General features: G+C 40.0%; 1 protein-coding gene across 6 annotated transcripts in view; it reads right to left on the bottom strand.

The window, feature by feature from the left end:
- Positions 1-12,321, bottom strand: part of LOC121709816 (protein unc-79 homolog) — a 311,977-nt gene that overhangs the window by 115,103 nt on the left and 184,553 nt on the right. For all 6 annotated transcript variants that reach the window (XM_042093431.1, XM_042093433.1, XM_042093432.1 and 3 more), the window contains exons 28-31: positions 3,468-3,769; positions 2,901-3,083; positions 575-737; positions 128-277 (exon numbers count right to left, since the gene is read on the bottom strand). In XM_042093431.1, the coding sequence (XP_041949365.1) occupies positions 128-277; positions 575-737; positions 2,901-3,083; positions 3,468-3,769 (798 nt within the window). The remainder of the gene's footprint in view (positions 1-127; positions 278-574; positions 738-2,900; positions 3,084-3,467; positions 3,770-12,321) is intronic.

Raw genomic sequence — 12,321 nt, 5'->3', positions numbered from 1 at the left:
AAGAACTCCACAAGAGACAAACTCACATAAAGAAATAAAAAAATACTTATAGGCTAACTAGAATGAAAATAAAGTGAGTGAATGTATGACTGGATACAAAAGTAACACCAAGATAAATCCAGCTTACTCTTTTGTGCACTAAGCTCCACTGGTTGGTACTTGACTGACTTATTGCCTCCTATCCGCTTCAAGCGAGCAAAGAAGGTCTGGGATTCCTTGTTGCAAGCTCCCGTTGGAGTGTCATGGACATCTGACTCATCAAATACACTATCCTCCTCTGTTACAAACAGAAAACATATACATGCATTGCATTACAGATCAAATGCATGTGGACAATGTGATATTCTTAGCATACTTTTACACAAAGCACTAAGAGGCCTTTTTTCTGGTATGAGTAAGCATGAGTGGGGAAGGGTTCTCACAGAGTGTAGCGTGAAAATAAAGCATGGATCACACTGGAAATAATGAAGCAGCAACAGCAAAACATAGTAATCGGTTTAAACAAAATTCCATCTTGTTGCAAAGTGATTTAGTTTGATATAAAGGATTGCCTTTTTTTATTTTGAATCATTACCTTTCTCTTTCTCGCTGTAACGGCTGATGTTGGAATTGTCGCTGTACAGTGGTCCTGCAGTAGCATGCGGTCTGCAGCTGTGATACTGAGCATTGAGGGTATTGATAGTGATGTGGATCAGACAAAGCACCACTTTGCTCACATCCATCTCTCTGTAAGGATACTGGAAAAATGATAGGTACAGGTGGGCAACCAAAGTTACCACAAGGTATGTGTAGTTTGTGAAGGAATATTAAACATACAGAAGTGTTGAAACATTTGAAATCAATCATGCTTTTTGTAGAAATTGACAAATGTTATTTCACACACTGACATTGCGTGACAATGACTGAATTTAACTTTAAAAAGAAAAAGGCACAATTTCCGTCATTTATGAAACAACGTATGACAAACGCAAAGCATGGCATTTATCAATTTGAATGTGAGCGGTGGCTATGCTTAAATCTCATGTCAAGTCTCAACTCATGTACGCACATTTTTGAGGCAGCATATCACGGTGCAGCAGTAAATTGGTGGAGGATTGGAAAGTTGAATTCATGGAATATTTTGAATCTAAGACTTTTGCACATTTGCAGCCTAATTTCCGTAATGTAGCCTGTTATGTTGACACATTTGAAGGCTTAGGATAGCCATATGTGGAGAGAATTACTTTCCCTTTGGAAAGCGCAAAAGTCATAAATATTTTTTTTTCAAGGGACAAATGGCAGGTGTATGGTTTTCTAATGAATGTATTTGTAGTATCATGCATTCTCTCTGCAAAAAACAAAGTCTGTTACACTTAAATCGCTAATCGCTTAAATCACTAGTTTCTCGGCTTTCTTGATGACACTTTTGTAGCCGTCATACTAACAAGGTCACTATGGTTATTTCCAGGTCAGAAATGTTTCTCTTTTGGACGTATTATGCACCTCCATGTCATAAATTCTAGGGGTGACGCCTCTAGAATTAAGCCCCGTCGTAAGATGATTCATGCGCTCAGATCTGCACTGGTTTCTATGTTTGGTTGATAAATGAGGGCCAATAGGAGTGTCAGCTCAAATAACACAAATTGAGTGTCAGATTTCTGTGTCCTAAACCATAAAGTTATTTAGGGGTTGAAGAAAGTCTCCAATAGTACCTTTCTCTGCCTTTGCAATGGGATGCTTCCCATCCCATGTCAGATTTGGTTCATCTATATATAATTGTGGCAAAATTGAGTGAAATACAACCCCAAATCAGAAAAAGTTGGGACTTTGTGTAAAATGCAAATAGAAACATAACGTGAATTAACAAATGCAAATCTCGTAAATATCTTGGTCTGTGGATTGATGAAAAGCTAACCTTTAAAGTTCATATTGATAAGTTAGTGAGAAAGCTGAGAGTAAAGCTCGGCTTTTATTTTAGAAATAAATCCTGTTTTACTCTCCAAGCTAGGAGGAAACTGATCAGTGCCACTTTCCTACCAGTCTTGGGCTACGGGGATGCTATTTATATGCATGCTGCCTCTACCACACTGCACACACTTGACACAGTCTACCATGGTGCACTACAGTTCATTACTAATGCCAAGTCACACGCTCATCACTGTCGTCTTTATGAGATGACTGGTTTTAGCTCTTTAGGTCTGCGTAGATGGTTCCACTGGCACATTTTTATTTATAAAGCTATTAACGGTAAGCTATCTTACTAGTCTGTTGACTTGGAATCATTCCATTTACAATCTCCGCTCTGTTAACACTGGCTCTAAATATCCACAACAACTGAATTTGGTAAGACTGCTTTTAGCTATGCTGCTCCTTAGTGTTGGAATTTGCTCCAAAAAGTTTTGAAGCTTTCTGTTTTTATCGCACTTGAACATTTTAAACAGTTACTTAAAAGATCCAAATTTGAACAGTGCACATGTTTCCAATGGCCCCTTTATGTGATTCTTATATTGTTTTTACATGTACTGTAAATCTGTTTTGTTTGTTGTGTCACTGGTTTGTGTCGCTGTTTTTTGGTCTGTCTAGTCCTCATGTCTTTCTATAAGCATACTCTTTTGATGAGGGAAATTTGGTCTCTGCATTTATCCCATTTATCCCAATCCGTGAATTAGTGAAACACACTCATCACACAGTGAAGCACACACTAATCCCTGCCTGCAACAACAGCGGCGCTCGGGGAGCAGTGAGGGGTTAGGTGCCTTGCTCAAGAGCACTTCAGCCGTGCCTACTGGTCGGGGTTCGAACCGGTAACCCTCCGGTTAGTCCGAAACGCTAACCAGAAGGCCACGTCTGCCCCCAAGTTGCAAAGTCTGTAAATATCTCACTCGACTGATTTACACATGCTTACATAAAGATTTGATTACCTTGTAGAGAATTACAAGAAGAGCTTTCAGCCACATCTGCCTGATATGGGGCTTCAAGGGCCAGAGCGAACAGCGGGGTGGTTGCTGGAAGCAATGCCTAAGTTGTGGGCATGTGCAGTACTTTAGCACCTGCACCACTAAGGGAAGCAGCTGTTTTCCTAAATTAATATTGTAGTCCATCACCTGAGGGAAAGCAATTGGTGCAAAATGAACATGATTACATGTCTTATGGAATTATTACAGGAATATACAAATACCAAGTCATTTTCAGAGTGTGTTATGAGATTGCCTGATCCTCAACAAGGAAAAGGGCTGGAATCCCAGCAAGATGACCAATAAAATGACCAATAAAATGACCAATAAAACAGTTGATCATCTGAAAAAGAGTCGTTCCCTCTAGTGTTTACTAGACTTTACAACTTTGCAGACCATTTATGCAGAAAAAAGCATACACACTAAAAGAAAAGGAAAAAGTGGAAAAGCATGAACATCCCCTTTGATGTTTTTAATGACTTTTATGAGTAACTTCCCAATTATCGCCTGTTCCTTTATTATGAAATTCTTTACCTGTGCAATGCCAGCAATGAAGGCATTAAAGCACGTGGATGTGCGCATCTTTTGAGGAGCAATCATAAAGCAGCCCTCCTGCTGGTCATAACCCAGCAGCACATACAAGTGGCGCTTGACCGTATTGAATGCCTTGGCGCTGCTTATATCTGCCTCAGCGCTACTCTGGTCTTTAGCCATGAACTTCATCAGCACCATGATTAGATGGTGAACTGTTTGGTGGTCTATCCCTGCATCCTCTGGAAGCAGGTCTCTGATGATGGAGTCATCCTCTAGGGGGGCACTCTGGCTTGGGAGGTGGTCTGTAGAGAGTTGAATTGAAGAGAAAGGAGGTAATATTCAGATATGGAGAGAAAATATGTGGAAGAAAATTACTAATAACTAACCTTTGACAGCATTTCTGTTTCAAACATTGCATTGTGAGTGCAATAGCTGATTGAAAAATTATGCCAGTACCAAATTTGAAATTCTCAGCAGCAACTTTTAATCAGTTATCATCAATCTTCCACTTTATCACTTTGACATGATCAATCACAGGGGCACTCAAATATTAGTCTTCAAGGTCCAACTTCCAATTTTTCACTGAGTTGAAGGTCCAGAAAAAGGCAGTTCAATCAAGCAAATACTCAAGCAAGTACAGAATTACAAAAAAAAGTGATTTGGTGGAAAGGTGTAGCATGGGAGACAGAAGTACATGTTTAATTTTGCAGTGGGTTGCCTCTCAGAGCATTGCTTGACCTGTTCAGTTTCACATTTGCATCTGTGGAGATCATTTCATTATAAACTAAGCTGATGTTTTGTTCTTCACTCATGGAGTATGCATGTGTATTTCTACTCTTTCAGCTTGAATGTCTAGCCTACATCGGAACTAACTTGCTGTCACTGATGGCAATGATCGGTTGATATACTGACTCAAGTGTAGACTGTAATGTTAAAATCTTTCCCAGACAAAGGTCAACACAGTTTGTTTATATTTAAATTTACTATGTGTGAAAAATGACTAAATGACTAAGCACCTCTAAGCAGTGTGAAAAAGAAAGCAATGGATTACTGCTGAAAGTAGTATATTCTATGTGCAGAAAGTGAACACTGTCCTTTGCCATATTGCGTGGAATTTACGTAAACAGCGTTCATCACCTCCCGCCCCCGCCCCCGCCCCCTCTAAAACGCTAATTGCGTACCCACAGCTGAACCATAAGCACAGTTGAATAGAGTTAACCAATTGCGACATTAAAAAAGAGTCAAGTTTGGTGATCATACATAATAACTAGAAAATGTAATTCCGAGGAATTACCAGTGCATGAAAATGCAAAACAAACATTAACATAAATTGCAAAACAAAGTTTTATTTGGAAACAGTTGTGGGCAGAGGAAACAGTTGAGTAGTTTAAATAGTTCAATTATTTAATAGTGAATTATTGTAGTGAGGACTATTATTTTGAAACCGTTGTGGGCAGAGGAAACAGTTGGCGGGAGTCATAGGTGATGACAACTGACAGTTGGAATGGCTAAACAGTTAAATTGTTGAATTATTTATTTGTGAATTATTGTAGTGAGGATTTTTATTTTGAAACAGTTGTGGGCAGAGAAAAAAGTTGAACAGGATCTGTAGTCTTAAGAGAGCCAGATTGTATGTTTTAAAGGAAAATTCCAGTACTTAGCACTTTGAGTCCCTTTTCTGGTTTGTTTTGGATGAACTAGAGTGGTGGACACCGAAATTTTGACGATTGGTCCTGTCTCGACTTTTCTGATTCGTTTTGAATCGCCTTGGACTGCTTCAGAGTGGCTGCTACAGGCATGCACAAACATGTCCTTAAAACAACCCTTAACGTATGTTTTCAAAACTGTGCAACTCACCGAGTGGTTAGTCGGTTTCTCAGTTTCCAATGTTAAAATAGTTGATACCCCCCTCACCCTACTCCCTTGTCAGAGCTATTAATTCCACCACAGCCTCACAGTTCACTAATACTTTTATGCTCTCTCTTTCACCTGCTGTCTTAGATTCTCTTTCCACCTGCACCGACACTGAGGATCTACTTACTCTTTTTAATACACCTTGCCTTGCAACTCTTGATTCTGTAGCTCCTTTAAAACAAAAGCGGTGTAAATCCAATAGGTCAACTACTCCTTGGCTAAATTCCACTACCTGTTCGCTCAGAAAGGCTTGTAGGAAAGCAGAGCGAAAATGGAAAAAAGATAAACTACAGGTCTCCTATGGTATATTTAGAGATTCTCTTAAGGCTTATTAAATCACTGTCAAAGCAGCAAAGGCAGCTTTCTATGCTGAGCTTATTCACAAAAATGCTCACAGACCAAAAGTGTTGTTTAACACAATTAATAAAATCATAAATCCTCCTACTACAATGTCCTCTCTTCCTGCTACAACAGAAACCTGTGAGATGTTTCTCAATTTCTTTATTGACAAAATTGACAACATAAAGTATCATATCACACCCTCAATTTCTGATCCTGCTTTGTATCAGTCTGTAGTTTGCCGCCTCCAACAATTCCAACCAGTCTCTTCCTCACAGTTGTCAGACTTGGTCTCTCATATGAAGCCCTCTTCTTGCCACTCTGATATCCTTCCATCTCACCTTTTCAAAGAAGCTTTTGCGGCTATTTGCCCTTTTATCTTGAGCATCATTAATAGCTCCCTGGCTAATGGAGTAGTACCCTCTGACTTTAAACACGCTATTGTGCAACCTCTCCTGAAAAAACCTTCCCTTGATCCCATTGATTTGAAAAATTATAGGCCCATTTCTAAACTGCCCTTTCTCTCTAAGATCTTAGAAAAAGTTGTTCTGTCACAAGTCTCTTCCTATTTAAACACCTCTAATATTCTTGACAAGTTTCAATCTGGTTTTAGACCACTTCATAGTACAGAGTCTGCCTTACTTAAGGTCCATAATGATCTATTGCTCTCTGTTGACTCTGGCTCTTGTGCCCTATTGGTCCTGTTAGATCTTAGTGCTGCTTTTGACACCATTGACCACAAGATCCTTTTAAAACGCCTGGGTGTTGAAGTTGGTCTGCAAGGCACTGTATTACATTGGTTCAGATCTTACTTAACTGATAGATCTTTTTCAGTGCATTTAGGCAATGCTTCTTTGTCATCTGCTCCCATTAAGTGTGGTGTCCCCCAGGGTTCTATTTTATGGCCTCTATTATTTTCTTTATACATGCTTCCCCTGGGCTCCATTTGTAATTAATACAATATTCAATACCACTTATACGCAGATGATACCCAATTTTATATACCGGTGGCCCCTGAAAATTCCTGCTCATTGACAAACCTTTTTCTTTGTCTTAATGACATTAAGAATTGGATGGCTAACAACTTTTTACAGCTAAATGACAGCAAAACTGAAGTAATCATTTTTGGACCACCAAATTCTGTCAACAATGTAAGCAAGTCTCTTGGCCCTCTGTCTGTTAACCATCACAGTGTGGTCAAGAACCTAGGTGTTTTCCTAAACTCTTCTCTGACTTTTAATAAGCAATTCAACAGCGTTGTCAAGGGAAGTTTTTTACCAACTTAGGACAATAGCAAAGCTCAAGTCTTCTCTCTCCTACAGTGATTTAGAAATCCTTATACATGCCTTTATTTCCTCTAGGCTTGATTATTGCAACTCACTGTATGTAGGTGTAACTAAATCTACTCTAAACAGACTCCAGCTGGTCCAAAATGCTGCAGCCAGATTACTGACTGGATCTAAGAAACATGACCACATTTCACCTGTGTTGGCTAAACTGCACTGGCTTCCTGTGGAACAAAGAATTAATTTTAAAATTCTTCTGTTTGTTTTCAAAGCTTTACATGGTTTAGCACCTCAGTATTTATGTGATCTTTTAATTCCTTACTGTCCTCCTAGACCTCTTCGATCATCTTCCCAGTGTCTTCTTTGTGTTCCTTCTGCCTCTCTTAAATCCAAAGGTGACAGAGCTTTCTCTGTCTATGCTCCCCAGCTTTGGAATAGCCTTCCTGATGTTGTGAAATCCTGCCCCACTATTAGTAGTTTTAAATCCAACCTAAAGACCTACCTCTTCTCCCTAGCTTTTAACACTCCCTGACTCCCTCACCTCTCCCTTTTTTTATATGTTTATATGTATTATTGTTATTATTATTTTTATTATTATTATTATTATTATTATTATTTTATGTAAAGCACTTTGGTGCAATGCTATTGCTTTGAAATGTGCTATATAAATAAATTTGACTTGACTTGACTATATTAATGATTCATAAATAGGCTACATATCAGTCAGTCTACATGGCTAATAGTTGGTCTGTTTCATTATGGTCTGTGCAGTGGAATAACTTAATGACTGACCATAATGACACAGAAAGTGTTAGCCTGATGCTTTTTCTCTACTAAACTCCCCCTTGCTCGGTCTGAAGCTCTTTTCCTTTTCTTTGCATCTTCCGTCAAGGGTTTTCGCTGCTTCTTCACCGGATCTGCCATTATACACACATTTGCAACAATCTCTAGCGTTTCGTTAGCCTGCCTCTGTGCTGTGGATGCAGGATGTAAACTGATCCTGCTTCGGTCGGCGGGTATGATACACTTAACTTGCAAGCGGGATATTCTTCCTACAGGCAATAGGGGCGGGCTAGAGAGTCTTCATTCACCCTGTAATGAGTCATTTAACCATATACCGATTTACGAAGATGAGTAATTAACACGAAAATATTACCTGGTGTCCCTTTAACAATAGATTTTTATTGCAATCAGGACGATCCTTGGTTGGAAGCAATGTGAGTAAAATCGCAGAAATAGCCTAGTGACTCTTTTACAATCTAGCAAACCAAAGTTTATTATGTTCCTTTCTTTGGGCTGATTTTTGAAATTGTGTTTCTGAAATTCTCTAGCATGTGAGTTAAGAGTAAGAGTTACCTTTGATTCGATACTGGAGGCAAGCCTACATGTGTGTGAAGTGCTAACATAATTTCTTAGAGATAAGTCTCTTAGCCTGACGTAGCCATACTCAATTCTAGTCAGAATATGAGTCTGATACTGCTCCATTGGGACGTAATTATAGGGCGTGTTTCAACCGATACAGGGGGGGAATGTCTCTGCACTCAATTGGATAGACCTAACCAATCAGAGCAACGAAATAGCTTATCTGTAGGAAGAACACACAAACCATCCTTCTTCTCCACAAATGTCTTAACATTGTTTTCTGGTCTTTTATAAAAGTTATTGTGCCGTCAATATCTCCTACAACACTCATTAGCGAAATCTAAAAAAAACGTAGACTATTAGGAAAAAAAACTGATAGCCTACAGTATATCCCCTCCGTTTTTAAAAATAATTCTGTTGAACAAACATGTTATAAACAGCTGGGAAAGGCTGTCTCAAATCCCTCAAACAGGTGGTCAATCAGAGATTTCAAACGAACGAGGGAACAACATGTCACAATGCAACACACTGTTTTCCCTTGATGAAAGTGAAACCGTGAGTTTTCCCACATCTCAACTTTAGCCAAAGTTTTCAGAAATAATCGTTTTCAGGGATAAAACCTCAATAAACTAGATGTACCGCAGAGCGGTACAAAATATGACCGCCGCCCAGTCCAGCACATTTTTTCCACAAAAATAAATCACGCTGAAAGGCCTATATGATTCTAACTGTCTCACTAAATTGCATTATCCACACTCAATTCTCACTGGTATCTGCTAGACAACAAGTACCAAAACATGATTAGTTCATAGATTTCACATGTAAAATTAATTTTATACAACCCCACCCCCATCTTGCCTGTTCATAATTCTGAGAAATTCTTGAATTGTGTGCATGTGTGCGTGTACATGTTTATGTTTATGTGTGTGGGTGTGTGTGTGTGTGTATGCGTGCTTGTGTGTTTGCCTGCGTATGTGTGTTTGTGCATGTGCATGCATGCGTACATATGTCTACTGTGTGAGTATGTGTCATACGTATGATTACTGTGAATGTATGTGTGTGCGTGTGTATCTGTTTATGCACATGTGTGCACATGGAATGGGTTAACATGATCCCTGGATGCAAACATACGGAAAAGATTGGTCATCCTAGGCCCTACGGTTCTCAAGATATTCACAGAAAACTGTCTGCTCTACCCTCCTTTCGGGGGGTCCAGTACAGCGGGGGGGGAGGGGGGGGGGGGGGGGCGGCTACAGATCAAAACAAAAAACGATGGTTCCATGCTACCCATGTGGGGTTACATGCCCACCAAGTTCCGTGTACCCCGGTCTTTCAGTGTCCCGGGAATCCTTGTTGGTGTACGGTCACTAAATGTACACATAAATTATGTTATTGTAAGGCCCCCCATGAACGAAAGTTCACAAAACTTGGCATGCATTCGGAGGGTGTCATAATGATCCTACACTTTCAATTTTGTGCAGTTTTGACCATGTCAGCCAGAGATATTGTGATGAAAACACCTAATTTTTTGCTTTTTAATTTTTAACTAGGTGGCGCTATACATGAAATAAGTGGTAATTGGATGGGTTGACATGCCCCCTTAAGACCAACATACAAAAAAGCCATGTCTCCTTCTAGTCACAGCGTTGTTGTTGCAAACATAGGCCTAATCTAAGCGTGCTCAGATGACGTGATAGACGAGGCGCTGTTGCTCACCTGTCCATGATCGTAAAGCCCGATTTGATTGGTCCACCAGATCTAGGGTGAGCATAGTTGCTCCACAACGGAGCAATGCCAGACCGAACTTCCCGACCTCAAATGTTGTGGGCGGGACTAAGTTCGGCTGGCACCCAGGCTAAAAGTCTCTAGCTTACATTTTCCACCGCGAAAAACGTCATAGCCTACACTCAGTTTGTGCCGATACTTTAAGAAATATTTGAAACTATAGCCTATGCATTGTGTCTAAGATCTTCCGAGTTGTTTGGGGACAACATTTTAGAAATAGGCAATATTTTGATTTATTACGAAACTAGAAGAGTCACTTCTCCCATTCCATAACCTAATGTTAACCGTTATGCATAGGCTACACAGTTTTGTTTACCTTCTTCCCAACTCAGGATCACTTTCTTCTTGTAATCCCTGACCTAAACCAAATTTTTCTGCCCTTAAAAGATTGATAGTTTCGATGTTGGCATTACTTTTGTCGCCACTTTTATCATTCATGAGATAAGATTCTCTTGGTCCGCATGTGTGTTGCCGACAGGGCGACGCGATGTTGAATCAACTTTGTGCGTGTTCAGTTGATGTGGGCGGTGCTCAATTATATTGAGAGGAAAAAACAACCAATCACAAAGAAAAGCTTACTACTCTTTGAATTATGATTGGCTATATTGCAGTAAGACTTGTCAAAAGCATATTTTGCTTTGTAGAGGTATATTATGTCATCATAACAACTGCAATGCCATCATTCCTGGAGGAATGATATTTGAACGGTCCGTCAACAAAGGGTTAATGGCCATATTGTGATAATCGCCAATGTTAAGTTTATGGGGAAATGTTCAATAGTTTTTAATTAATAGTTTAAAAAGTAACAAAGTTACAAAGATGAAAAATACAAAGCACCCATGTCCTAAGTAAGACCTACAGAACACAGTTTGAATGAAGTTTCTACGTTAAGCGGTTGAAGCTTCATTAAACGCAATACAAGAAGAAGAATAAAAAGAAGCTTAGGAAGAACAGTACAGTGCGACACACAGAGTAGATCTAGTAGTTCTACTAATCCACTTATAAAATACTTGAACTATTTACTGCACGTAGACTCGGGCTATGACTTAAAAGTCTAGCAGATTGGGAAGTATTGTGAAAGTGAAAATACAATATCAGAAAGGCAAACAAAAGTTAAGGTTGCTTTTGACATCGTACAATAAAGAAAAAAGATTATTCAGCTGTCTCTCAGAGTTTCTCTAATTGACGCATTTAACGGCAATTTGGATTACACCTGCTTTTAACAGGCTTTAACAGGTTTTTTTTTCCGCAAAACAGACGTGCGCTGTTTTCATACATGGCGGAATGCCCAATCGGTATTAGCACTTCTCCCCTGAGTTTGCACAATACTCCCACTTTCCCATGACCCTCCTATGAATGCATATGCTGTGTATACTGCACTGCAAAAACTGCTTATCTAACAAAATCTAACCAAGTGTTATTAATCTCATTCTCATTAAACATTCTCATCCATGGCTAAATGATACCCTCCGATCGCAGCGCACCAAACTCAGAGCCGCGGAGAGGAAATGGCACAAATCCAAACTAGCTGATGACCTCCTTCTCAGCCAGCATCACTGCTGCTAAGACTGCTTTCTACAATGACAAAATCAACAGCGCTACAGACACTCGAAAACTTTTCTCAACCTTCAAATCGCTACTCAACCCTCAGCTGCCTCCTCCTCCATCCAGCCTTACTGCAAATACCCTCGCCTCATTTTTTACAAACAAAGTGGCGGCAATCAGCAGTCAATTCTCTACATGCCCACTCAACGCATCTGACTCAGATACCGCACTCCTACAACCTCTAGGGACTGCTGGAACATCTTTTTCAGCATTCACGCCTCTCTCCGAGAGTGAAGTGTCCAGACTCCTGACATGCAGCCATCCTACCACATGCTCGCTGGACCCTATACCTACGAGCCTACTTCAGTCCATCAGCCTGACCATCGCTCCAGCTATCACACATGTGATCAATGCCTCGCTAACCTCCGGCACATTTCCAACAGCGTTCAAAATGGCCCGGGTAACACCGTTACTTAAGAAAGCTTCTCTCAACCCTGCTCAAGTCGAGAACTACCGCCCTGTCTCACTACTGCCTTTCCTATCCAAAGGCATTGAACGAGCAGTCTCCAAACAGGTCTCTGACTTCCTCTCACAGAACAACCTTCTGGATCCAAATCATTCTG

This window comes from Alosa sapidissima, chromosome 5 (genome assembly GCF_018492685.1).
Source record: "Alosa sapidissima isolate fAloSap1 chromosome 5, fAloSap1.pri, whole genome shotgun sequence".
Classification (NCBI taxonomy): Eukaryota; Metazoa; Chordata; class Actinopteri; order Clupeiformes; family Clupeidae; genus Alosa; species Alosa sapidissima.
Note: the sequence above shows the minus strand (reverse complement) of the source record. Positions and strands in the feature narration are given on the sequence as shown.